At 55.5% G+C, this 25,767-nt stretch overlaps 1 protein-coding gene across 1 annotated transcript in view; it reads right to left on the bottom strand.

Annotated features, from left to right (window-relative positions):
• Positions 1 to 447: 447 nt before the first annotated feature.
• ITPR3 (inositol 1,4,5-trisphosphate receptor type 3) overlaps positions 448 to 25,767 on the bottom strand; it is a 37,191-nt gene continuing 11,871 nt past the window's right edge. Inside the window, exons 6-58 of the mRNA XM_061363013.1 lie at positions 25,557 to 25,655; positions 25,363 to 25,446; positions 24,546 to 24,692; positions 24,157 to 24,252; positions 23,109 to 23,159; positions 22,440 to 22,582; positions 22,252 to 22,351; positions 21,827 to 21,987; positions 21,055 to 21,196; positions 20,701 to 20,862; positions 20,415 to 20,587; positions 20,186 to 20,305; positions 19,869 to 20,051; positions 19,532 to 19,783; positions 19,122 to 19,266; positions 18,810 to 18,957; positions 18,335 to 18,531; positions 18,079 to 18,208; positions 17,793 to 17,850; positions 17,419 to 17,584; positions 17,117 to 17,281; positions 16,834 to 16,902; positions 16,534 to 16,659; positions 16,283 to 16,405; positions 15,965 to 16,165; positions 15,412 to 15,663; positions 15,195 to 15,320; positions 14,796 to 14,921; positions 14,556 to 14,676; positions 13,717 to 13,901; positions 13,444 to 13,592; positions 13,191 to 13,299; positions 12,966 to 13,056; positions 12,567 to 12,736; positions 11,775 to 11,949; positions 11,505 to 11,689; positions 10,989 to 11,189; positions 10,496 to 10,606; positions 10,326 to 10,421; positions 9,999 to 10,100; positions 9,639 to 9,725; positions 8,903 to 9,013; positions 7,487 to 7,679; positions 6,478 to 6,603; positions 5,804 to 5,976; positions 5,549 to 5,713; positions 4,894 to 5,086; positions 4,431 to 4,526; positions 3,910 to 4,034; positions 3,508 to 3,673; positions 2,313 to 2,473; positions 1,643 to 1,804; positions 448 to 1,315 (exon numbers count right to left, since the gene is read on the bottom strand). Of these exons, the coding sequence (XP_061218997.1) occupies positions 1,247 to 1,315; positions 1,643 to 1,804; positions 2,313 to 2,473; positions 3,508 to 3,673; positions 3,910 to 4,034; positions 4,431 to 4,526; positions 4,894 to 5,086; positions 5,549 to 5,713; positions 5,804 to 5,976; positions 6,478 to 6,603; positions 7,487 to 7,679; positions 8,903 to 9,013; positions 9,639 to 9,725; positions 9,999 to 10,100; positions 10,326 to 10,421; positions 10,496 to 10,606; positions 10,989 to 11,189; positions 11,505 to 11,689; positions 11,775 to 11,949; positions 12,567 to 12,736; positions 12,966 to 13,056; positions 13,191 to 13,299; positions 13,444 to 13,592; positions 13,717 to 13,901; positions 14,556 to 14,676; positions 14,796 to 14,921; positions 15,195 to 15,320; positions 15,412 to 15,663; positions 15,965 to 16,165; positions 16,283 to 16,405; positions 16,534 to 16,659; positions 16,834 to 16,902; positions 17,117 to 17,281; positions 17,419 to 17,584; positions 17,793 to 17,850; positions 18,079 to 18,208; positions 18,335 to 18,531; positions 18,810 to 18,957; positions 19,122 to 19,266; positions 19,532 to 19,783; positions 19,869 to 20,051; positions 20,186 to 20,305; positions 20,415 to 20,587; positions 20,701 to 20,862; positions 21,055 to 21,196; positions 21,827 to 21,987; positions 22,252 to 22,351; positions 22,440 to 22,582; positions 23,109 to 23,159; positions 24,157 to 24,252; positions 24,546 to 24,692; positions 25,363 to 25,446; positions 25,557 to 25,655 (7,467 nt within the window). The 3' untranslated portion in view covers positions 448 to 1,246. The remainder of the gene's footprint in view (positions 1,316 to 1,642; positions 1,805 to 2,312; positions 2,474 to 3,507; positions 3,674 to 3,909; positions 4,035 to 4,430; positions 4,527 to 4,893; positions 5,087 to 5,548; positions 5,714 to 5,803; positions 5,977 to 6,477; positions 6,604 to 7,486; positions 7,680 to 8,902; positions 9,014 to 9,638; positions 9,726 to 9,998; positions 10,101 to 10,325; positions 10,422 to 10,495; positions 10,607 to 10,988; positions 11,190 to 11,504; positions 11,690 to 11,774; positions 11,950 to 12,566; positions 12,737 to 12,965; positions 13,057 to 13,190; positions 13,300 to 13,443; positions 13,593 to 13,716; positions 13,902 to 14,555; positions 14,677 to 14,795; positions 14,922 to 15,194; positions 15,321 to 15,411; positions 15,664 to 15,964; positions 16,166 to 16,282; positions 16,406 to 16,533; positions 16,660 to 16,833; positions 16,903 to 17,116; positions 17,282 to 17,418; positions 17,585 to 17,792; positions 17,851 to 18,078; positions 18,209 to 18,334; positions 18,532 to 18,809; positions 18,958 to 19,121; positions 19,267 to 19,531; positions 19,784 to 19,868; positions 20,052 to 20,185; positions 20,306 to 20,414; positions 20,588 to 20,700; positions 20,863 to 21,054; positions 21,197 to 21,826; positions 21,988 to 22,251; positions 22,352 to 22,439; positions 22,583 to 23,108; positions 23,160 to 24,156; positions 24,253 to 24,545; positions 24,693 to 25,362; positions 25,447 to 25,556; positions 25,656 to 25,767) is intronic.

Below are 25,767 nucleotides of genomic sequence, written 5' to 3'. Positions count from 1 at the left end.
ATTTTAATTCATTTTTTAAAGCTTTAATGCTTGCATCAGTGTCTGTTCTCGGGAGGCAGAGGCTGGAGCTGGGATGCCTGCAGCACTGCTTGGCTTGGGCAGGATGAGTGTCTAGAACACAGCTCCAGGCAGCACCAGCAGCTGCTCCTTTTTATGTGCTTTTTATGTATTTGAACAGTGTTTTCCTGGCAAGTACTGAAAGAATTTGAAACTTTGCAGCAGGCTCCAATCCAAAGCTTCAGAAAACAGGGCTGGTGTTCAAGGTAGGATTCTTCTTCTGACTGGAGCATCGTACTACATGTTAATGTTTAACAGCTGGAGCTCAGAGCACTGGGTTGTGGAGCACCTTGGGTAAATACAGCTCAGATTTGTCTTCAGGTCCTTGGCCCGTTCTGCATCTCTGTGCGTAACAACCCCATTACATAGCAGAGTGCACAGGAAGGGAGCTTTCTTGACCATGTTTAAGTTTTTATTATAACATGATTTTGTATTTAATTTAGTTAAGGCAACTTACACTTCAGTTCTTAAGTAACAACAGTAACAACAAAAAAAAGGTAAAACATTACACCAGAGATGAAACTAAAACACAGGACACCCCTTCACAGTGAACTCCTGTAAACCTGCACTCTCCTACTACTACTGCCCAGATACTCTTGGTCCACAGAAGGAAAAAAAGGACTAGTTCACACTAGTACAAGCTTGGGTACTCATCTGGTGAGTTAAATTAACAAAAGCCATCTCCTTGAGTTCAGCTTCTCTTTACTGCACCCCAGTGATAACAGAATTCTTTAAATGGGGAGGGATCAGCATGGAGCAGGTACAGCAAATACGATGGCTGGTTTGCAAAGATCCACATGTACTAGTGCCACTCTTGGAATAAGTTAAATATTGCAGCCCTACAGCTACTTGCACTACACCCGAGGTGGAGCCCCCTCAGAATGCAGTGCATGGAGATAAAGATACAACCCTCCACATTTGCAACATAAAGAGTTATTGCAATGAGGGATAAAAGTCCTGTATAATTTATCCTCCTACAAGGGCATTAGAGTAACGTGTGGGTCCAGGTATTGTGAGGAATCCTGGTCAGTCCCTGGCTCCTGAATTGCTTACAAGCACTCTATGGGAAATGGCATTGTCCATCCCTCCCCGACAGCAACAGCCACGCATGGAAGCCAGGAATAAGCAGCCTCGTAGCTGATGCATAGCGCAGTCCCTCGGTGGGTGATGCCAGTGCTTCGGCTGTGTCTTAGTGGTTCATGGTATTCTGGACATCCACAAATCCCATCCTTTGCCTGCGCTTCCGTTGCTCTGTCATCTGGAGTTCAAACAAGGACACAGGTGAGGTAGGAAACCAGGCTGCCTTTTTGGTCACTGACACAGCTCAAGTGTGGGACTGCCTAGGCTGCTTTAAACCTCTGCCAAAAATCCCTGAGTTGGGCTCCAGCTGATGAGGAAGTTAAGGGATCACAAAGCCCCAAGTGTCCCTGACCCCCCCCACCAAAAGGGTTGCAGGAACCCTTTGCTTTGTCTCAAGTTGTACTGGTGCTTGCCTGTTCCATGCAGTCAGTGACTATTTTAGTAAGGGCAGCAGGTTTTTAGTCAGATGTTCCTCAAGTGTTCCTATTTTGAAAGTGTTTAATACCTGCTCCTTCAGCTCGTTCAGCTGGGAGGTGAGATGGGACACCAGCTTCATCGTGGTATTGAGTTTGTCTTGAAGATTCCGGATCTCATTCTGTTCACCTTCCCCTTCATTGCTGACCAGAGACATGGCTCGCATCCGGGGGAACCAGTCAAGGTTCTTGTTCTGGAAAGGTGAGAATGGGAGTGGGAGGGGAGGAAGGAAGAGACTTGATAGGATGTCACAGGAAGCCTGCTTGTGCTAAAGGATTAAAGAAGTTCTCAAAGGCTCATCTGGTCTCTATCTGTGCACATTCTCCATGAATGGGGCACTTCAAGGTGTTTTTTCTCTTACTGCCTTCTGGGCTTAAGCTCAGAAGTTGTTTTTTCCCCTAGATTCCCTTTCCCTCTCTTCTTGCCTTGAAATCACCTTGAAGTCACACTCCCTACTGCTTGGTTCTGCCCTTGGTTCAATCCTCCAATACACAGTACAGAACATCAAACAGCGTGTTGTTGGCTGAGACTGCAAAGTGGAAATAACCAGCTAAGAAAGAATGAAGGCACAAGAGTGTTACTAAATACTTTCCAAAAGCTCCTTCTCAAACTGTTTTTCTCTGGCAAGCCCCTTGTTCCCAAATACTCCCCATGGTAGACAGGTTGCAGCAGGGAAAGAGCTGCCCCGAGAGGAGCCGTACCTTTATCATCTGCGCCACGTAACTCTCTGGCCCTGTGTAGTCTGTCTTGTTCTTCACTCGCACCAGCACTATGAAGTATAAGTAGTTCCACATGTTGTGCTCATATTTAATGTGCTCCTCAAAGGACACGGTCTTGTTGTCGAACTTGTCCCTTTCGAGCCCTGGGAAAGGCAGGTGAGATGGGAGGAGATGGGGAGGAGAGAATCATAGAATCATAGAATAGTTCGGGTTGGAAAGGACATTAAGATCATCAAGTTCCAACCCCCCTGCCATGGGCAGGAACACCTCGCTCTAAACCATATTACCCAAGGCCTTGTCCAACCTGGCCTTGAGCACTGCCAGGGATGGAGCATTCACAGCTTCCCTGGGCAACCCATTCCAGTGCCTCACCACCCTCACAGGAAAGAATTTCCTCCTTATATCCAATGTAAACTTCCCCTAAGTTTGAACCCGTTACCCCTTGTCCTATCACTACAGTCCCTAATGAAGAGTCCCTCCCCAGCATCCCTGTAGGCCCCCTTCAGATACTGGAAGAAGGTAAGAAGTGAGCAAGCAAATGCATGTGAAAGGAAGCCAGGTGGCTGCATCTTCTCCCAGGTGTGACTTCCAATAAGTGCTTTTAATAATTAGTTAGCATTTAGCACACAATAAGCACTCAAAATGGGGGAAATAACCCAGCTGAGTATTCAGGAGGCTGCTATTTAAAGTACTACCAGCTTTGTGTTCCGCCTATGTATCTAAGAGCATAAAATGCACCCAGTGGGTCTTTAAAGGAAAAAGCAGCCAGACTTAATGGGTATTCCTTTTTTTTTTTTGGATGCCTTCCCGTGACTGAAGGATTCCAGAACATTTTCTGTATCTTATTTCTTCAGGAATATGGCACTTTCTTTTTTCCCACTGGCTAAATGATTGTCTCAGGAGTCACGGATACACAGCGACAAGAACTCCACAATGTGGTGTTTTAGTTTAATAGCTCATTAACAGAAGGGGAGGAACAAGACAGATAATTTCCCCTCTCAGTCTGTGTCCTTGCTTAAGCCTCCTCACACTGCAGTGACCCATCAGTAACTACACTGAAGGTTTGCTGTGAACCAAATGGAAACCAGAAACCAGCTGAAACTTCCTCCTTCGCTTAGCCTTAGAAGGGAGGAAGAGCTTTGGGGCAGTTTCTACACCCTAAGGTCCCAGCACTCACCACATATGAAGCAGGTTGTCTTCAGTATCTCTTCCTTCTTTTGCTTCTCACTCCTCAGATCAGCAAAGGTGTCAATAATGACCCCAAAGATGAGGTTAAGGACAATGATAATGACAATAAAGAAGAAGAGGAGGTCGTAGACAACCCGAGCAGGAAACAAGGACTCCTGTAATAGATGAAAGGGATAAATGTGCCCCTTGCACACCTCTCCTCCAGCCACTCCAACCGTGCTGCCTTGTTGCACAGGCCATGTGCTTAAGGGTACCCCGCTGACAAGGAATGAAGGTGTGATGGGGAAGAGGAAGCAGCACTGGAGGACAGCGTGGGGATGGAGCTGGAAGGTTCCATGGGGGTGTGACAGATGCAGCAAGAGGCCGGGCTCCCCGTGCTGCCCAAACTCACATCCTTGGACGGCTTCCGCAGGATGTCCCCGACGCCGCCGCCGTTCCGCAGCCCGTGGTTGAGCACCGTGACGATGCACATGAGCAGCGTGTCGCAGGCGCGTTCCCACTGCTCCGCCTCTGATGCTGGGACACCGGGGGGGGGGAAAGAAAAGCAAAGACTCAGAGCAGAGAGAGGGCTGAAGTGCCAGAGCATGGCAAAGAATCCAGAGCTGCGGGATGACTCCTGCGGCAGGGATGCAGGGGAGCCATGGATCCCATCAGCCGAGCCTCCAGCTTGCTCCTTGCTGTGGAGGTGTTTGGCCAAGCGCTCCCAAAGCTCCCACTTTCTTTATGACTAAATTGATTCTGCTTCAACATCTTTTGTGCCAGGGTCAGTGCAAAACTCATGGGCCTCTTGCTTAATACGTGCCAGAAGTGGGTTGCTTGTTTCCACTTTGGGAAAGCTGGGAAGTTTCTGAGCTTGCTGACACAACCTACTTTGCCACTAAGAGAGCCAACCTTCCCAATGAGCTGGCTTACCTTCCAAGGCAGTGGGCACAGCAGAGCAGCTAACTTGGTCACTACTGCATGACTCCATGAAGGTCTCCATGTTCCTTTGCATCCCCAAGGGGTCATCTGCAAGTAAAAGAGGCCACAGCCTCGTCAGAGCATCAGCTTGCCTTGGTAAAGCTCCTCACTCCATCTTTTCCAAGCCTTTTCCAGGCTTTGAATCTTTCGCCCAAGTTTCAGTGAGATCTGAGATGTCATTTGTAGCTGTCCCCCCCCTTCTCTGCCATCAGTCCCAACCCCAAATCCCTGCTCTCTGCAGCACAAGGCCCTCAGCTCCGCACAGGCAAGCCCAGACCCATGTGCTACCCATGACACAGGCACACAGACACGTGTGTGCTCTGCACTGGGGGATGCTGCAGAAGGGGGACCCATGCTCTGCTTGGCCCCTCTCAAACCCAAGCACTGCAGCCAGTGAGGGCCAGGGGTGAGCCACCTTTGGCTTTGCTGTCCGGCAGCCGGTCCACCTCCAGGATGAAGTCATCCTTCAGGAACAGGAAGCCGACGATGGAGAAGAGGTAGACGAGGATGAGAGCCAGGAGGGCCGTCAGCAGGATGGAGCGCCCGTTCCGCGTCACGCTTTTGATGACGTTAAACAAGGTCTCCTCGCGGTAGATCAAGTCAAAGAGCTGAAAGGAGCCAGGAGCAAAGGATTGCCACAAGGGGCTTCCTTGGGAATGCCTGCCCTACCTATGGCCCTTTCATTCCAAGCTCTCGGATGCCTTAGCAGACCTTGACAAACTCTCATAGAAAGCATTGAAGTTTCCCAGCTTACTGAAGGGGAGAAGAATGAAGTGACTTGGGCACAGCACAGGAGCCATGAATAGGACACATGCACCCTGCCTCTGCCCTCACCAGCTCACGTTGTCTCCCAGCTGACCCAGATAAAGTGCACAGCAGAGATTAGAAAGCAAAAGAGCAGAGGGGAGACAGTAATAGATACTGTCAGAAGGCAGAACATCAGCCTACGCAAAGATTAGAGCACAGTGAACTTATTGCTATCAGCCCCTGGACGGTGCCACAGGAACCGTCTAGATTCTAATGGGGCAGCCAGGCTACCTCCATGCCCCAGACATCTGCATTTATTGTACCAGGATGCTGTAGAAGAGTTCGTGCACAAACAGCCCCAGGACGCTCGTCACGATGTAGCCAACGTGGTAAAGGAATTCCACATCCATGATCATGGCCTTGTAGCCGCGGATGAAGGTCCCGCGATTGCCCACGAAGCTCACCACGAACACAATCTTGTTGGTCAGCTGAGGAACAACCAGAAATGGGGTGGAATGGGGTTTGCAGAACAGCCTCCTGTGGTCCTATGCTGGTTTTCCAGTGCATGGAGGACTTACATTGAGAGCTCCCAGTATGTTCAGGGTGAGTCCAATCCCCAAGTAATAGATGGACCGCAAGATCAGTGCCACGAGGAGCGGCCTGACCCCATAGCGCTTGGTGAACAAGGCCATGATGGAGAAGCAGATCAGGATCCAGAAGAGCAGTGAGATCAGGGGGGAATCCAGCACTCCTGGGAAGAGAAGACCCACAGCAATTAAATGGCATGAGATTAGATGCTGCCAATGAGACACTGCTGCTGTCCAAACTGTCCAGGAAAACCAATGTGCTGATGCTCAGAGGGGCTGAAGATAAATGATGCTTGACTGCAAGGACAACTATTGATTAAGATTTTCTTACTGATAACATTTTTCTAACATCTTTTATGCGAGATCTCAACACTGCTGTAAATGAGGGAGGCTTTGCCTGGCAGCAGGTACATCTCTGTCATTGCTTCCCCATTTTACAAATGGGACAGCACAGCCCAGGGAAAAGACTTTCCCCTAAGAAGGAAGCAGTGGGAGGGCTGGGAGCTGGAATCTTGACTCAATCCCTTCCAGCAGAAAGAACTCAAGGCTTTAGGAGTCAAAAGGAGACTGAGAGTATGGAAGTACAGGTAAGGGGGCCGGTCTTCTGCATACACAGGTCCCCTTTCTCTTCCTCCTTGAGGAGCAGCATTTGCTGGGGCACTTACCCATGGAAGTGGCTTCAACATAGGGGTAGAAGAAAGCAATGATTATGTTGATGAAGACAGCCAGGTTGAAGGAAATGCTCCCCCAGAGCGTCATTCTGCGGGAGAACCAGTACATCAGCGGCATGCCTGGAGGGAGAGGAGGCAGACACCAATCTCAGCCAGGCTTTGTGCTCCCAAGCATCCCAAGGGCTCTGCTGCAGGGAGCCTGGCCCCCCACATCCTGCCAAACATGAACATAACCTGCCTCCTCATGTGCTGGAATAGGAACTTCACTCATGGTTCTTGCCTTCTCAGCCCTTTGACCTGCTCTGGCACCTTGGAATCAACTCAGCTCCATCCTCCCCATCTCCCTCCTCCCCATCTCCTGCCCCTGACGTCCTTCACAACAACAGTGCCTTTGTGTTTGCAGTGCTGGTGCTTGCTCCCAGGAGACCCAGCCAACAATTTCCCATCCAAACTGGGAACCTGTTTCCTGCTGAATTCCTGAGATAGTTTTGACTGGACCTGCCAGTGTTTTCAGAGCTGCTACGCTCCTCCTTAGCGGCATCACAGTATTTATAGTGTAACTCCATTGAGCTCCTGTTATTTTAATCCAGGATTTCCGTCTCCATGCAGCCCTGAAAGCACCTAACCAGCCCTGCAGGGTGCAGAAAACCAGGATTCATTTCCCATATGTAGCCCCTAGATCCTGGCTTAGGAGAAGGCAACTGAACACAAACGAAGAGAGGGCTTTCCAAGGGAAAATCCCAGGGAATGTGCTCCAAGATGCATTTCACACTACCAAGGAACTGCACTAACAGGCATGGAGGAAATCCATCCCTGGGATCTCAGTGAACCTCCTCTCCCTGTACATGCGTTGTGCTCTACAGAGCACATGGAGCTCCCAGATGTGATTCCCAGGTTTTCCAGCCCTTCCAAAGGTGGGGCTGCCCCCCAGTCCCACAGCAGGGGCTATTGGCAGTGCCGCGCTGGCTGGGGAGCCGCAGGGCAAGCTCTGCTTTGCTCTTACTGCGCAGTTTCTTCTGCCACTCCATCTCGTTGTGCAGGAAGGACGACTGGTCGAAGAAATCACTGACTTTGCTGCCCTGCTCGTCCTGCTCCGTGGTGGTGAAGAGCCGGTACTTGGTCTCCTTGGTGAGGAACTCGCAGATGCCAGGCACCGGGAAGATTATCTGCTCCATGCTGCGGTCCAGGCGCACAATCTGCAGGAAGCAGGGCGAGGGGAGGCTGCGTCAGGGCCTGCTCCTGCCATGCTTCGGTTTCCTCTTTCCTAGACCCTGCTGGGCCTTCTCCTCCTCCCTCCCACTGCACCAGCAGCCAAATGCCACCAGCCACCCATCTGTAACACTACACATGGACCCAGCAGAGGCAGCCCTGGCTGTGCTGGAGGGAAGCTGGGACACCATAACACTACATATAACACTACAATATGGACCCATATTGTCCATAACACTACACATGGACCCAGCAGAGGCAGCCCTGGCTGTGCTGGAGGGAAGCTGGGACACCATAACACTACATATAACACTACAATATGGACCCATATTGTCCATAACACTACACATGGACCCAGCAGAGGCAGCCCTGGCTGTGCTGGAGGGAAGCTGGGACACCATAACACTACATATAACACTGCAATATGGACCCATATTGTCCATAACACTACACATGGACCCAGCAGAGGCAGCCCTGGCTGTGCTGGAGGGAAGCTGGGACACCATAACACTACATATAACACTACAATATGGACCCATATTGTCCATAACACTACACATGGACCCAGCAGAGGCAGCCCTGGCTGTGCTGGAGGGAAGCTGGGACACCATAACACTATATAACACTACAATATGGACCCATATTGTCCATAACACTACACATGGACCCAGCAGAGGCAGCCCAGGCTGTGCTCGAGGGAAGCTGGGACACCATAACACTACATATAACACTACAATATGGACCCATATTGTCCATAACACTACACATGGACCCAGCAGAGGCAGCCCTGGCTGTGCTGGAGGGAAGCTGGGACACCATAACACTACATATAACACTACAATATGGACCCATATTGTCCATAACACTACACATGGACCCAGCAGAGGCAGTCTGGCTGTGCTGGAGGGAAGCTGGGACACCGTGAACCCTTCCTGGCCCATCTGCAAGGGGATCCATGCCAACATGCAAGGATGGGGCTGCTGCATTGGCTGCATCCCGCTGCTGCTGGGGGCAGAAGGAAGGACCCAGGGACAGTTTGTTCCCTCTGCTTTGCCTTCAGCTCTCTGCAGAGCAAAGGCCCCATCCTCTGCTTTGCTGGCACAGGGATGGGAAGGCTCCCAGTGCAAAGCAACTGGCACAAGGCAGCCGGAGCACCCATGGGGTTCACCAGCCACATGCACATCGATAACCCAACAGTCAAAGGGCTTGCCTCAATCTGGGATGTGTGTTTCTCATAATAGGCCAGCGGATCCTCCTCTTCCTCCTGCACCGGGGCCGACGACTTCAGCATCTGCGTCAGCTGCTTGTTATTTAGGCTGAGCTGGGATGTGGGAGAGGAGAGAGGGTGAGTGTGGCCCCAGCGAGGAGCCAGCCCCAGCTCCGATGCTGTGTTCCTTGGAATCCCCCAAAGCTGATGAGGTTTCAGGGGAAAGCAAATGAATTAAAGCTTCTCTAAAGGGGCACGAGCCCTCCCCGAGGTGACAGACATTCAATTCCCTGCTATAATTACATCCAAATGCTGCTAATCCACAAATTACAAACCAATGCCCACAAAACCCCAGGGAAATCATATTACTGCTGAATCTCATTTGGGATCTAAGGTAGATAGGCAAGAAACGACAGCAAAGGACTCAGCCTTTCCTCTTCTGAAGGGAAGGGGAGAAAGTGGGTACCAGCAGGTCCCCACCAGTGCCACCAGCAAGCTGGATGTCACCCTATGGCTGAGCCCCATAGACAGGGCTTGGTGCACTGCCTTTAGACTTGCAATTTCAGCTGCAAGGGCACTGCTAAGTTTGTGTGTCTTAGTCCTGCTGGGGAATACCAAACTCCATCAAATCTTAACCAACACAACCCAGGGTGGCTCAGCAGGGGTGGGAGACTCTTGGTGGTCTCCAGTCAGGGTAGCTCAGAGGGGCTCTGCCTCCATTCCCAAGGCTTTTCCATACCATGGATGAGATGCCCTCCTCCTCTTCCTCATGGATTCGCTTCACCGGCTTCAGGAGCTGCTGCAGGGACTTGTTGTGCCGGGACAGCTGGGAGAGGGACAGCGATAGCTGGGTGAGCAGGGGTTGGCTGTGACCATGGGCATGGGATGTGGGATGCACAGGGGAGCGGGCAGCCGGTGAGCACAGGGCTTCTCATAGGAGCCAAAGCTCATCTCCCAGCCACGGCTCCCAGGGAACCAGTGTGGCCAGAGGAGGTATCAACAGACATAGAGAAACATGTGCAGTCGGTGAGTGGGAGCCCAGCTCAGCATGGGGAGCCCCACTGGGACCCCCATAGGCCCTGCTGTCACAGCTCGGTACCTGCAGCGCCAGGATATAAATGTTGTGGCCAACTTCCCGGGGGGAAACCTCAGCGTTCTCACACTCCTCCTCCTGCAGATAGGCCTTCTTAATGACATCGACCTGGAAGGCAGCACAGCGACAACGGGCTTGCCTCATTTTCCTCCCCTGGCACCAAACGGCTCTGGGAAGACCATCAGGCAAGGATGCTCATGCAGCCGGCAGTGACCAGCAGTCCGGCAGAGGAGATGTTTACAGGCTGCAAACCAGAAACTGCACCAGGACATGCAGGGAGAAGAGCTCCAGCAATGGGGTGCAGCCTGGGGGTGTTTCACTGTCAGCCCTTACCAGTTCCTGCGGGCGCAGGCTGATGAGGATCCGCTCGGCGTTCTCGCTGTCGTGCCTGCTCTCCATGAGGGCCAGGAGGAGCTTGGAGGCGTTGTCCTGCCGAGGAGAAGCCCTTGCTGAGGGGTGCCCATGCAGGGATGCACACGCATGCACCCCGAGACTCTGCCTACCTTCAGCTGCAGGACCAGGTCCATGCGGTACTTGCAAAGGGGGCTGATGTCGTTTAGGATGAGGGCGGTGATGATATCGATCCCATTGGACTCGTGGGTCACGATGCAGCTCTGCAGGAGCAATGCAATGTGTTAGCCCATGGATGCTGCCAGTCTGCCCAGGTCTGAAATGGTGCCGTGCCTACAGCACTGACCCTGCCCCATTTCCCTCCCTGGAAAAGGCACTGTGTGCACCACTAAATTATTTAACCCCCATCTGCATCACTATTATCTATCCAAACAGTAGCCCATAACCCTGCATCATCACCATGCACCCCGGCATCCTCTGCTGCCCGTGCTCTGCTCCTGTTCACACCCTGAAACCAAAACCTGCCCCTGTCCCTGCTGCTTTCCCACCCATTCACCCCAAATCCTCCCTATGGGATCCCAGATCAGTGGTGAATCACCCCAGGCACGCTGGGAATGACCCGGAGCTGCAGGGATACCCACAGACCTGGTTCTCATGGCAGGGCCCTTGGCAGTACTCGGTCAGGGTCTCCAGGGTCTGGGTGATGAGGGCCACGTTGTACTCGTTGATGTAGAGGCCCAGCAGCCCCAGCCCGCCCGTGGTGCTGCCGCACATGATGTCCAGGAACTGCAGGGTCTCACACACCAGGTTGTAGTTGGTTTTGTTGTTCTGGCACCGGAGGAAGTTCTGCCGAGCAAAGCCTGTGGTTATGGGACTGAGCAGCATCCATCTGGTGGGGGGAGAGTCCCGGTCCCTCCCCTGACACCCCCTCCAGCTGCAGCTCAATGGGCTGGGGCTGCCTCTGTTAACATCCAGGCCTCTGAGAGCAGCACTCGGCCCTGCAGGCACAGCTGTGCCATGAGCACCACCGGAAGTTATCCGTTAGGGATGGAGCCTTTGAAAAGGGGAAACTGAGGCACAGAGTGGTGGCATGCTGGACCAAAGTGGGGCAGAGCCCACACCCCAGTCCCATGTCCTGATCCCCAGCACCCCATAACCAACCTGCAGGTCCCGGTTGTGGTTCTCACAGAGCAGTTGCAGGAATCGCAGGATGGGCTCCATGATCAGGACTGTCACCCCCATCTCGTTGTTCTGGCCTTGCTCCCCAGTGTCATGGCCCTTCCGAAACCCCATGGCCATCGGGTGGCGGGATGGGGTGCCGGGCATCAGGAACGTGTCTCCTCGTCCTGGAGGGCAACCCAAGCTCGTCTGCATCAGGCTATCCGATGAGACAGGCACTGGCTCTCCAAGGGGATGTGGCCCCATCCATACCTTTGGTGCCAGGGTCAGGCTCATCTTTGTCCTCACGGGGCTTGTTCCCGATGTCACTCATGTTCACAGACACCGTAGACTTGGTCTCCTGCTGCGCCTTCTTCATCCGGTCATGCAACACCTTGAAGAACTTCTCAGACTTCTTGTCACTGGTCATGAGGTTGTAAAAGGATTTCTGGGGGAGGGAGGGCACTCATTCACATCTCCATCATGGGCTCCAAACTGCCCCTGCCTGCACCTCTGCATTGGTGGCCTCCAGCACTGAACACCTCATCCGAGATAAGGTTTACTCCCATGCAACAGCCCTGGATATCACAGTCCTCTTGGACTGTGATGGTTCCCTGCTGCTGTGCTCCCCTTATACCCTATGGACAGAGCAAGCAGGAATCACAGCAGCTCCAGCATTGGAACCCCACTGCTTTTCTGCATGGCCAATGTCTCAGCTTCCCTGTGATAAATGAATCCGACTGACCCCCAAGTTATCACCCAGAGCTGCAGCCCGCAGCCATTGCAGCAGTACCCGGCAGAGGGCATCAGCACCGCTCCAGAAACACCCTGCACCAACCTGCCCCTTCTCCCCATCCAGTCACGGAGCCGGAAAGCTTCCAACCAGGCCCATCTCCCAGTCCCTCCTCTGCACGGCCACCAAACACATGCAAAGCACTGGGGCCAACGCAGAGCTGCGTCTCCCCCGTGCCCACATCTTCCAAGCGCTGCGACCCTTCCGCATCAATCCCTGCTGCTCACCGCTGGGACCGGTACCCACCGCGCCACCCAGGGCTCGCGAGGTACCTGGATCTCGGTGTTGCCTCCGTCCAGCAGCCGGATGGCAAGCAGGATGCTCTCCTGGAAGATCTTCTCGTTCTTGGTGTTCATGATGAGGTCAGCCACCAACTTGGTGGCCCCTTCTCGGTCCAGGCGGCACTGGACGGCAGCGATAGCGGACCAGTCCTGGTCTCCTCCTGCATGAGAGGACACGGATGGATGTGATGCTGTGGAAGCGCAGGAGAACAAGCACAGCTAAATCACTGCCAGGGGCATCTCAGCCCCATCCCTTCATCATCTTTTACTCCCATTGTGGGGGGGGACTGGCAACCAGATACAGACCTGATCCCATCCTGGCTTGGGAGCTGGGGATGTGTGTGCGAGCAGCACGGAGAGACAGGGAATGCACAGGAGAGGGGCACTCACCTCCCCCAGCAGCATCCATGATTTCCCCCTTGGAGCTGGATTTCTTGTTCTGCAGGTAGTTGTTAAGCAGCATTTTCCGCAGCAGGTTGCCCTGCCAAGATTAAAGGCACATCCCGAGTGTCCCGGTGGCAGGGCCAGCACCAGAGCAGGAGGTGGCTGAGCACCCTGGAAGCTGCACTGACAGGGAGCAGGGCTGAGGACGTGCCACGGGACCACAGTGCTCACCCTCTCGCCGTACTTGTTCCTCTTCACCAGCATCTGCTGCAGTGTCCTCAGCACCTTGATACACAGCTTCTCCTCCGTCTCCATGAGGTCCTTGGTGTGCTGCACCAGCCTGGCACAACAGAGCCACCATCACACAGCTGAGAAGGACACGGGGGTCCCCACCACCCCTCCAGGCTGCAGGCACACACCGGGATGGACACCCCCCCCCAAAGGATGAAGGGTGCCACCCCCAGCAATTCCAAAGCATCCTCACTTGGACAGGAACCCTCCGCTCTCGCACCGCTGAAACGCCTCTGTCCCCTCCATGAAAAGCAGCTCTGGCCGGTGGAGCACATCCACCAGGACAGAGAGCTCGGCCTCCACCAGCGGCTTCAAGCGATCCTCCAGGGCGTTGATGATGTCCTACAAGCACAGCACACACCTTTTAGGGCCAATGCATGCCAAGGAGACACGAGCATGGGAGAGGGACCCTTGCAACGCCAGCACCATGCACTGACCCACGCGACCCGCTCCTGCAGCCCCATACCTGCAGCTTCTCTATGATGTTCTTGTAGTCCCACTGGTTGGGGGTGGTGGAGACGCGGGGGAAGCTCCGTGTGGCCGCCTTGTAGCTGGACGTGTTCCTCTGCACGGTGCTGGTGGAGCTGCTGTTGAGCAGGGAGCTGACATGGGCATCCAGGTCCATGGGCAGCGCGATGGAGCGGCTCTTGGCTGCGGGAGACAGAGCCAGGGTCGGGGATAGCCGTGACCCATCTCGCCCTTCACCAGCTCTTCACTTGCAGCAGAGATTTGGGTTCAGTGCAAGAGTAAACTCCTCCAGCCTAGCGAGGGCTGGGGTATTTCCATCCATCCCTCCCCACTGCAGCACCACAGTGCCCACAGGTGAGATGCAGGATGGAAAGAGGCACCACCTCCACTTTTTGGTTGGGAAAGCCCAGCATGGAGATGCTGTAAGCACCCAGCCTCAGATTACAAAGGGAAATCCCCACCCAGCGCTAACCACGAGCAATCCTTTCCACAGGGTGACTCAGTGCTGAGAACCCTGCTCCTGAGTCAGGCTGAGGGCAAAGTCCTGGTGAGGAAAACCATAAATGCTGGGTTTATTTCCAGGCCCTTCATCAGCAGGGATCTCCCAGCCAAGCCCAGGCTCCAGCTATCCCCAAGCCACCCTGCTCACGCCTGGAGATGTAGCACATTCCTGGAGCCAAACCTCCCTATTCCCTGCTGGCAGCCTCCCGCTGGTGGCCCTGCCAAGACCCACGGGAGGGATGATGGCTCTGGCTCGCTGCTGGAGCGGAGGCAGCCAAGGGTGCTGCATCCTCCTGGTTGGTGGATGGGGAACGCAGGACCACTCTGGCTCCTTACCGACCATGGCCAGCGTGCGGATGCAGGCCTCCACCGAGCTCTTGTGCTGCTGCTGCAGCCAGGGGCACTCCAGCAGCCTCATGGTGGACTGGAGAAGCTGCACCACAATGGTCTGGTGGGTCTGAAGGAGAGAGCAGGCAGGTATCCATCAGTGCAGTGTGTGTCCAGGCCTTGTTTCAAGGGGCTCAAGGAGCTGCTTTCCTCCCGCAGCCATGTCCTACCCATGCAGCACCTTATTACCTGCAATGAGGTGCTGTTCTCCGAGAAGGGGGAGCTGAAGAACGCGTTGATGGTGTCCAGCACCACCGTCAGCACGTACTTCTCCAGGGTAGGGTCTGGCAGGCGTTTCTCTCGCTTCTTGCACATCTGTAAGGAGAAGGGAGGATGATGATGGCACCAGGGTGAGCAAAGTGTCCTGGCTGGGTGCTGTTGGCATACAGCACTGCTGGGACCTTGCTGATGGATGTGGCTGGTCACACAGCTCCTGGGTCTATACCAGAGAGCCCTGACTGCTCGCCAACCCCTCATGTGGCAGCTACACAAGTCCCCATGGTGCCCATGCCCCAGCGACATCAACCTCTCCCCATCCACCCAATACAGCAGCCGCTGTGTCCCTCCCACCCAGCACTCCCCACACACCCGGGCCATGTCCAGGGTGAAGTTCTCAAAGAGAGTCCAGATGTGGTTGCTGGTGTAGATCTCCTTCATCTCCACCTCCGTGTCCACATAGCAGTGATTGACGAAGTTCACATAGGCCATCTTCACCTGTGAGGAGGAAGGGGGGGGAGCAGGGGCACCATCAGGAGAAGCCAACCAGTGCAAAGCCACTGGCACCTCCTCACTGGGTGCCCTGTACCTCCGTGATGCAGTCCTCATGGGTCACCACCCGCACCACGTCCTCCAAGGGCAGCAGGGACGTGCACTTGATCTCTGTGTAGACGTTCTTGCCCTCGGCGCAGGCAGCCAGCAGGTCCACCAGGGAGATGTGGTACATGAGCGGGCTGTTCTCCTCCACCCCATCCCTGGCTGCGGTCATCATCTCCAGCAGGGTAGCCAGCGAAGCCTTGTCGTTGTAGAAAACCACCACATCGTCCCCAGCGTTGGTGAGCTGCAGGGAAGGGTCAGTGGTCACCGCTCCGGAGAAGGAGGGTCACAAACCTCACGAGGCAGAAAACAGGGTGATGAGAAGGGGAAAGGCAAAAGCATGGGTGCATTTATAAGGAAAAGCAGGCATTTGCAGTGAAACCCGAAATCACAGCTTCTGAGACTCCAAACTGGCTCTTGGATCATGCATTAAGCTCCTGGAGATGTTTCCTACTCCAGGAAGAAGCCAACCGTGCACCTCCCAGCACCCAGACCCTGCTACACCCCATGCTGATGCCCCACAGGCTGGGGGGAGAGGTGCTCACCTCGGTCATGATCATGTCCTGGCACTTCTTGACGTACTTGCCCTCCGCCTTGATGATGGTGTGCAGGAAGTCGAGGTACTGCACGTGGCGGCCGTGCGTGGCCACGCAGTGGATGAAGTGCTGCGGCACCGTCTCGTTGATCTCCGAGCAGAGCTGGTAGTTGTTGAGGAAGATGTGCTGCATGGTCTCAGCCTCCAGGAGCTGTGGGACAAGGGGTTATGAGGAACAGCCTCCATCTTCTCCCAGTGCCTCCTCTTAGGTTTGGTATCTTGATGCTGCATTTGCTGCCTCTGACCACCCTTTGGTCCCTCTCCTTACCCCTGGCGTCAGGAACAGGTTGAGGTGTTTGTGCAGCAGGGCCTGGTTTTCCTGATTGCCAGCACAGAACTTCTGCAGGAACTGGTGGGTGAACTTCAGGATCTCCATCATCTTGGCATCACCCTGAGGAAAGGCAGAGAAAAGACATAGCCAGGGTCATTGAAGGATGGAGAGCAGCATCAGGCTGACCAGCAGGACACAACTCCTTGTCCTGGGCACTTCAGGATAAGCCAGCTTGTGCTCCCACCCACCTTCTCATAAGGGATCTGCAGCAGATCCAGCATCACTTTGTGGGCATCCATGTTCTTCAGAAGGCGCTGCTGCTTCTTGCGCACTTGCTCTCCGACCCCGCACATCTTATTCAGCCGCTCCAGGATCTGAGGAGAGGACCAAGGCAGAGGGGAACTGAGCCCGGGAGCCCATCCGGATGGCCACCAGCACTGAGCTTGGAATCCCCTTCCCTTTGTGTCCATGCACTCATGCCAGCCCAGGAGGATGCCACTGGCTGTGCCTCCAGGATAGCCCTGGGGACATGCCCTGGGCTCACTCACCCCTTTGACTATCTGATAGTTCTCACTGCTCTTCTCTCCCGGAGCAATGACCTCTTCATCAGCAGCAAGCTGCAAGGGGACAGAAACAGCATCAGGAACCCACTGCACCCCTCCAAAGCCTGGGGCAAACCTATGCCCCACGGGACCCTCCGTGACCCTCCTCTTCCATGAAAAGGACTGCATGGCCCATTGAGAGGAGTTAGGACTTGGGTTGATGTGAGCAGCACCTCCGTCTCCCAATCCTCTCCCCTCCAGTTCCCAGGGTCTGGCTCAGGGCTCTCACCTCCTTCTTCTCCTTCTTGTTCCCCTCCACCGTGCTGTCCCCTTTGCTGCTGCCCTTCTTGTCCACCCAGAGCTCCGATTTCTCCACCATCGTGCGGAGTTTGTCCAGCTCTGACTTGATCACTTTGTAGTTCTCCACATCCTGGGCTGAGATCAGGAGCTGAACCTGCAGCGACATTCCCAGGCCATGAACCACATTCCCCTCCTCTCCCAAGGAAAGGGGCCAGGACCCATCCCATGTCCTGCATCCACAGCCACGTGTGGCCTTAGGGGTGCTCCAGAGCAGCACCCCATAAGGGTTACCTGTTTGAAGGTGTGCAAGACCTCCTGCCTCTGGCTGAAGTGCTTGAAGAGGAGCTGCAGGGAGCCGGAGATGAGCGGTGGGTAGTCGTGCATCGTCAGGTGGATCAGCACCCGCAGAAACATCCTCCCTCCCTCGTCATCCACCTCTAACATGCTGCTTGTCTTCCTGAAGCCAGGACGAGAGTGCTTGGTGTTAGCAGCCACATGAGAGCTTGCAAGCACGCAGTCACCCCTTGGGGCTGATGGGCAGAGCTGCATGAGCCTTTAGAGCCTCATCTTCCTCATCACCTGCAGCCTTCAGCCTCGGCAGTATGGACAGGAGAGGAAGAGCCCTATGGCCAGGCTAACTATGCACCGGAGGGGCAGGGACTCACCCCACACCGAACATGGCTTCTGCGTGCTCGCCGATCCGCTCCAGGTTCATGGCTGCGGCTGAAGGGAGAGGAAAGGGAGGTGAAAGGGGTGGCCAGCACGATCCCTGTGCAATGGCAGAGTCCTGCAGGAACCAACCCAACCCCCTGGGCCCTGCTCCAAGCATCCATAAAGGACACAGGACACCTCATCCCACCTGCAGGAGGGATCACCTCCACCGCCTGCATCCCCCAAGCCTGTGGGGTTTGCAGAGCTGAAGGTGCACCGGGAGCAAAGTGGAAGAGTTACTTGTGGAGTCAAAGGCTGGAGCTGTCCCATCGGCTGCGCTGTCCTGCATGGGGTAGACCTCCACAAACTCCTTCTTGAAGACAGAGAGCAGGTAGGAAATCCTGTAGTCCAGCCGCACATTCAGGATGAACTGGCAGCACCAAAGGAGATGATGAAAGCAAAAGTGAACGCCCTGCTCATGCGAGATGTCCTCTGCAGCAGAAAACCACCCCATCCCTCAGGTCCACAAAGCTTCTCTCTCCCCACCAGCTCCAACCTGCAAGATCTCCAGGATCTTCAGCTTCGTCTCCATCACCACAATGTTCTCGTTCTCAATGCTCCTCCCTCTGTCCACTTGCTCTGGGGCAGACCCAGAACTGAGGCTTGGGGGGCTGAAGATGGACTGTTTTCTGCTCAGCACCATGGTGGACATCATCTGCCCAACACCCTGGATCGACCTCCGCACATTCTTCCCTGCAGAGGCAGCCGCAATGGGCAGAATTAATGCAGATGGAAAGGGAGGTGAAAGAGGACCAACAAAAGCACCCTTTTAGACTGGAAAATGCTGCAGATGTTAATCAGAGAATGAGTAGGAGGGACTGGCCAAGGGCTCAACACGTCCTGTCTCCCAGGTCAGACCCAGCCAGAGCTTCGTGGCAGCAAAGCGTGGCAGTCAAAACTGGAAAGCACTGGGCAAGCCATGGAGAACACCTTCCTGCAGGAGCATGGCTGGTTACGGAGCAGGGACTCACCCGTCACCTCGTCATTGTAGACCGCCTGCATCATCAGCTGGGGGTTTTGGACACAGTCAATGATGCCCAGCAGCGTCCGCGTCAGGCGCAGCAGCTCACTGAAGCTGTAGAAGCCGAAGTAGATGAGGTTGTGGGCAAGGCTGACGACCTGGGGAAGGACAAGGCAACTCCAGCCCTCGCCGAGCAGGGGGGCTGAGCAGAAGACACAAACCCAAGGAGAGGGATGCCAGCACGGCCACTCCATCAAGAGGCAGTCACAGCCAAACCCTGCTGCATCCTGCAACGTGCCAGTGACACCATCGGGACTCGCACCTCGAAGGTGAGCTTGTTCTTCTCCTCGTTGGCGAAGGGCACGGCCTCGCTCACCACGTTGTTGAGGTAGTCCTCCACAAACTCCATGGTGCTGGCAAACTTGTTCTTCTTGTCGTCACGTGAGACGTTGAGGTTGGAGTCATAGCTGTGAATGGAGATGATGGGGATAAGCTGGGTGAGATCCTTACAGCCTGCCTGGAAGGAGCACTGTGCAGGCAGCTGCTGAGCCATCACAGCCGGAGGTGATGCTCATAACTGTGATGGAGCCCGCTTCCTTGTGAGGGCTGAGATCTACCAAAGCCACCCCATAAATGCTCTCCTCCCAGTCCCTGCTAAAGCCGAGCCAGTCCCTACACTGGATGGCCTCTGCCCTGTCCCTCAAAGCCACTGTGAGCCCCACAGTGTCTCACTCTTTGATGGTGATGGCTGTGGGGATCTCCGTCCAGAGCCGTGCAAACTTCACGGGCATCACCAGCTCCTGGGGGTCCCTGTCCACGTGCACGTGCAACATGAGGTGGCAGAAGGATGCCCGGAGATCGAAGGGCAGCATCTCATCTGCCATGCAGAGGAAGATCAGATCCACACCCAGCTGCTGGGAGATCTCCTTGATGGCCAGGTACTGGCGATCCAGGCACATGCGGGCAAAGAGCTTCAGCTGGTACCTGTGGGGGGATGTAGAGGGAGAGGCTGTGAGGCCATGCAAGCCTTGCACCCTCATGTGGAGAGAAGATGCCACAGGATCATCACCTGTAGTAGCTGAGGACGTTCTCATCATGGGCATTGCCAGCCCGGGCCTCCTGTGCCAGCTGCCGGATGCTTTTCTCATGGTGGTCATTGTTCTTGTCTGTCCAGGTGAGCCAGACCTCCTCCTCTGAGTACTCGATGCTCAGGTACTCGTGGGTCTGGGACATCTCCTTCACCGGCCTCAGCCTGGGACAGAAAAGAGGTAAAACTAGAGGTGCTCCCATGGACAGGGAGGTGATGGGGTTTTACCAGGGCACTGGTGCAAGCCAGGGCCAGGCACCAGACCAGAAAGTGGGAAACCCCTTCCCTTGGCTACTCACTCTGTCTTGATGAGGATGTCACTGTTCTTTGAGTCCAGCACGCACTTGCAGATCAGCTCCTGCGTGACGGGGATGGCAATGTGGTTGGACACACACAGGTCCGAGAGGTAGTCCAGAAACCTGCAGAGCAGAAGGCTCAATGTGAAAGCGGGTCCCTGGGGGCTCTCTCCACCTCTGGCCATGGCACATCCCACCCATCCGGCAGCACGAAGCCCACTGGAACACGCACCGTGGCTCGCGGTTCTTGCGCACCAGGCTGACGAAGGTCTCCACCTCCGTCTTGGTGATGTGCTTCTCCAGCAGCTTGCGGTTGTTGTGCAGCAGGGCCGTGATGGTGTCCTCGGCGAGGATGTCGTAGCCGATCTGGGACTGCATCATGCCAAACTGCTTGGCAATGTGCTCCTGGAGAGGTGGTGAGCGCACAGGGCTCAGTGTTGGAGCACGGCAATGTCCCCATGCCCCACCACCAAGACCTCAGCAGCCCCTGGGGTGTCCCCCCATCAGCCCCCATGTACCTGGTTCTTGCGGTAGTCCTCTTGGGAATGCCGGAGCACGCGGTAGCACAGCCGGAACATGTACTGGTAGGGAGCGTTCTTCTGGTCCGACAGCTCCTCCAGCCGCACCAGGGGCCCTTCCCCACCCTTGTCCTTGAAGGGAGCTTTCAGGATCCCAAAGATCTGCCCAGAAGCAGAGATGATGAGCGCTGTGTCCCCTCCACACCATCACCCCCATGGATGGATGGGCACCACTGAGGTACGAGCTGGAGACCTCCTCCATGGTGGCTTCCAAACCCCTGGCCTTCAACATGGCCCTGGGCATCTCCACAGGACCTCAACCTCGCTCAGATGGAGGACCCCAGGACCACTCACCTGCTTCAGGATGTTCTGCTCCCGCATCAGCTTCTGCCGCTCCCGGTTGGGTTTGGTCACCACGATGTCCAACACGTTCTGGCCATTGTTGGGGACGTCGCTGACGAAAAACACCAAGTCCTCCAGCAGCTGTATCACGAACCTGCATGGGACATGGCACAAGGAGGCTGAGGGGGCTGCACCCACACTTAGGTCCCTCCAATAATGCCAGTGCATTCTGGAGGACCAAAGGGCTGGTCCTCCCCTCCCTGGTAGAGGTTAATGGTGCCCTGCAACAAGAGGGTTTACAGCCCCTATGGTTCCTAAGGAAACTAAGATGTGCCAGGGTAAATGCCAGGGCCTGAGCTTGTGATTCATGCCAGGGATTTTGCATGTAATGCCTCTGCCCCCTTAGTCACCCCTGTGCACCCACAGGGGCGGGCTGGCAGGGCGGAAGCGGCTCACTCTGTCCCATGAGGGAGGGATCTGTGCTTGCTCAGGAAGCACCAAGAACCCACCCACCTATAAATAATGCTGTGAGTAACCCACAGCCCCTATCGTGGGGCCAGCTCTCAGCCCCTCGGATGTTTTCCCAGTGCAAAGGAGGGGCTGAGCAGGGCTGTGCCGTTATCTGGTTTCCTCGCCAGGCTCCTGGGAGAAGCAGGCGTGGATTCAGGTTGTGGGCAGGAAAGCGAGACAGCGCTGGCACCAAGACCCAGGCAGAGGCAGCGATGCTGGAGTGCCCCTGGAGGAGCCCAGCACGGCCCCATCTCCCAGGGGGATGGCTTCTTACCTCCGGTCATTCTGGCTGAGGAAACCTTCGTTCATCTTCTCCACCACGTTGGCCAGCATCGAGCTGGCGTCGTTGGCAAAGTCCAGGTCCCGGATCTCAGACACCGGCACGGAGACGATGGCAAAAGCTTCTTTGTCTTCTTTGGTGGGGCATGTGCCCAGCTGGGAAGCAACAGGGAAGCAGCATCACAGGGACAGGGCAATGCCAGGCACATCCCCATCATCTGCCGCCAACCCGGGTGAGACAATGACCCTGCTTGTCCCCATCAGGACTGGGCTGAGCTGTGGGATACTGGGATGGATGCTAGGCTGGTGTCCAGCCATCCCCTTGGATTGTGAGGGTATTTCAGTCCCTAGGTAAAGCCTGCGTGGGAAGGAGCATGCCAAGAGCTATTGGGGCTCAGGGAGGAGGGAGCCAGGCCGTACCATGAGGCGAATGGGCCTCTCCTCATCGATGTCAATGGGCACGTTGGTGCTCTGGATCCAGGTGTTGGTGCAGAGGTGGCGCAGCCTCACGTAGGAGTTCCTGCGAAGGGCACAGTGTCCTGGTAAGCATCCCCACACAGACACCAGCACCCAGCAAAGACCCCATAAGAGCAGGCTTGCTTACATACCTCGGGACGAAGGAGTCCGTCTTCTGCAGCGTGGTAGGGTCCAGCTCGAAGAGGGAGGCAATGTCATTGCCATGGGGTACAGCCACCAGCCGGTATTTGATCTTCTCGCCCGTGTTCCTGCGGCTGGCCCGGCCACTGCCCCCCTGCAGCAGGAAAGCGGCTCTGAGCACGGTGTGAGCACAGCCCTGGGCACACAGAGCACAGGACACACAGAGCACAGGACACACGCTCAGAGCAGAAGCGCTGGCTTGGACACTGGGCTGAGCCTCGCAGCACGGGGGGCTATGAGAGCAGAAGCATGGCAGGAGGCACCTGAGCTACGAGGCCACCCCTTGTCCAAACCTCTCCATCGGCAAAGAGAAAATAAACCCTCAAAGTCCAAATCTCTCTTCTACCAGCACCTCCCCATGGGCTGGGGATCCAACACGTGCTGGGAGCCCTCCAATGGATGTCAGCAGGGTCCTCTCACAAATGGGACACGGGGATGCTATCCTGGGGCATGGGATGCTCGGCTGGACAGCGGGACAGGCTCCGGCTGCAGCCTCAGCACCACACAGGACCTGGTGGCACAGCGTGGGCACTGGCCCCGCAGCAGGCTCAGTTTTGGGGGCATTTCCCTGATTTCAGGCAGCGGCAGCGTTTCTGCTAGCGAGGCTGCACACAGCTCACCGTGGGCGCTGCTTTGGGCTCAGCCACGTCTCCTTTATAACTTGGGTTTTCCTGAAAAGTTAAAGAGGGAGATGAAAGAGAGCTATCAGTCCTCCCACTCGGTCCCTCCACCCTGAGCACAGGGTGTTAGCTCTGTTCCTGCCTCCCTCGAGAAAGGAAACCTGCCCGGATGGGGCCGGAGGCCAGGACCCATTCCCAATGCTCAGCACTGCCATCCCCAAGGAGCGGGACAGGCAGACCTGGGCTCTGTGCTGCAGTAAGATGAGCTCTTGCTGTAAATCACTCCTGAGGTCTCAGTGACCAACCCAGCATGGGGATCAATCTGGGATCTTCTTCCCTCTGCAGATGTCACCTGAGTGTCTTTTAGTTTAAAGCAGCTATTTCACAGCCCCGGTATCTGCTGTTTTCCACCCTGCAGTGGTGGAAGGGGCCCTTGGGCTGCCTTTGGTTGTCTTCTCCAGCTCTGGAGCACCTCTTGCACATGAAGCTCTGAGATACCCCTCAGTACATCCCTGCTCCCCTGCAGCAGGGGGTAGCCCTTGGTCGTGGCAGCTCATTAGAGTCAAACCGACAACATTATCTAAGTGCAGAAACTTCCTTGTGCCTCGATCAGGAGGTCTGGATCTGGACTTAAAACAGGAGCTAAAAAAACTGGCAAATGGTGTTTCCAGGCCAGATTTTGCCCACGCTTTCCCTAGGCAAGGACAGCAGGATGAGTATCCTCTGCTTCCATTGCACAGGAGGTGGTATCAGAGCAAGCAAATAGAGGAAAGTCCCATCCACCCCTCCTGCCCCTGGGCCAGAAGAGGAGGGAGCCAGGAACAGCAGTTTTGTCAAGTAAACTCCTTCACCACCGGGTGGGGGTTCAGTGGGAAAGCCTAGTCCTGAAAACGGGTCCATGCCAATGATGCTCACAGCCCCCGTGCCAGTGCCTCCTGGAAGCCAACTGGAGCAGGACCAGAATCAACCCTGGATGGGCACTGCCTCTGCCAGGGATGTGCCAGCCTCCCGAGGGCAGGTTTCTGCACCCCTCTGCTCCCTCCCTTACCTCTGCTGCCAGGTAGTTGCCCGTGGCGAGGTGCTTGAAGCGGTACAAGCCATTCCAGTGTCCGGCTCCCCCTCGGCACGGGTCGTGGTGGACAACCTGGGAGAAACAGAGGAGAGCTCAGCTGGGATGCTGGTGATGCCTCCACTGACCCAGGGCAAACACAGCAACGATCAGAGCCCTGTCCTATTGCAAAGGTGGCAGTGAGTAAATACGTTTGGGGTGCGGAGCTCAGACAGACACCAGCACCCATCCATCAGCTGCAGTTCCCAGTAATCTCAGAGCCTGAGCCTGGTATAGAAATAACCCTTGCTTCTAGCAACCTCCCCAGTGAAAGCACCACAGCCCACAGAGGCACCCCAAAAGCCCATAGACACACGCTCCCTGCTCACCTCCACCTCCCAGAGGGCGTTGGAGCTGGTGGCTGAGGTGGCTGACTGCCGCAGGGTGGTGCGGAGGAAGACGTGCAGCTTGCCTTTGTACTCGTCACAGGTGAGAAACTTCTCCTGCTCGGCGTGGAAGAGCCTCACCACATCCCCCTGGACCGGGACATGGTGGTGAGACCCACGGATATAGCTCTCTGACAAGCCAAAGTATCTCCTCCCGTGACCCCCAAAGCGATGGGATCCCTTCTGTACATGGTCCAGAGCAGAGCTCCATGGCATGGCAGGACCACAGGAGCCTGGGCATCAAACCCATCACTTTACACCCCGGGAGCAGCGCTGCTCATCAGTGTGTTTAAGGCATTAACGCGCCGGGAAGGAGGATGCAGGGGATGCGGGAAGCTGGGGCTAAGTGTGGTGCCTGGGGACGGGGGTCTGTAAGATCATAACAATCAATATCCATCCAGCTGCTTCCTGGAGGACCTTAGCCCTTAACAATAGCTCCACAGGGAAAGTTCCTTTCCCAGGCAGCAGGCAGCCCTGCTGCACGGCTCCACAGCTGAAAACTGTCCTCAGGCAGGAGCCACTGCTGGCACTGTGTGTGCCTTGCGTTGTCCTCGGGATCCAGTTCAATACAATCAGGCAGAGAGTAACTTCATGCCCCCCTGGGTACCTGCTGCCAGGAGATACTAAACTACCACTGAACTCTGCGTTCAGTTCTGCAGGTGATGAGGACCCCAAGTTCTGGGAGAACCCAAGGCCGGATCTCCTTCCTCTGCCCCTGCTCACACGTCCTGCTCTCGCAGAGCTGAACCTCCTTCCTTACCCCTTTCAGCACTTCCTCCATGTGGTCACAGAACTGCATGAAGAGGTTGATTTTCCAGCTGGTGTTACAGTTGACCGAGTTCACCTGGGGAGCAAGAGAACACGGTCACGAGCCCTGGGATGGCAAAAAAGGGAAAGGAAACAAGGCAAGCCGTAAAAGCCCGACCCCGCAGCGGCAGCCCAGCCTCGCGGTACCTCCTTGCAGCCAGCATTGTCGGCAAGCTCATAGTTGCTGGCGTGCAGCGGCTGCCCGGCGTTGACGGGGTTCAGGATGACTTTGTCTCCCACAACTACCTGGGGAGGGAAATGGGGAAGGAAGGATCGAGGATGAGACCGGGCACACAGCAGGGAGGCCAGCCCTGGCTGGCAGCACACACGGTGCCTTCTGCACCTCTTCACTGAGGAC

The sequence above is a fragment of the Neopsephotus bourkii genome, unplaced genomic scaffold, assembly GCF_033783945.1.
Source record: "Neopsephotus bourkii isolate Nb327-2 ecotype Australia unplaced genomic scaffold, CSIRO-AGI_Nbou_v1 NB_1139, whole genome shotgun sequence".
Lineage (NCBI taxonomy): Eukaryota > Metazoa > Chordata > Aves > Psittaciformes > Psittacidae > Neopsephotus > Neopsephotus bourkii.
The sequence above is the reverse complement of the archived record's forward strand: the minus strand, read 5'-3'. Positions and strand labels throughout refer to the sequence as shown.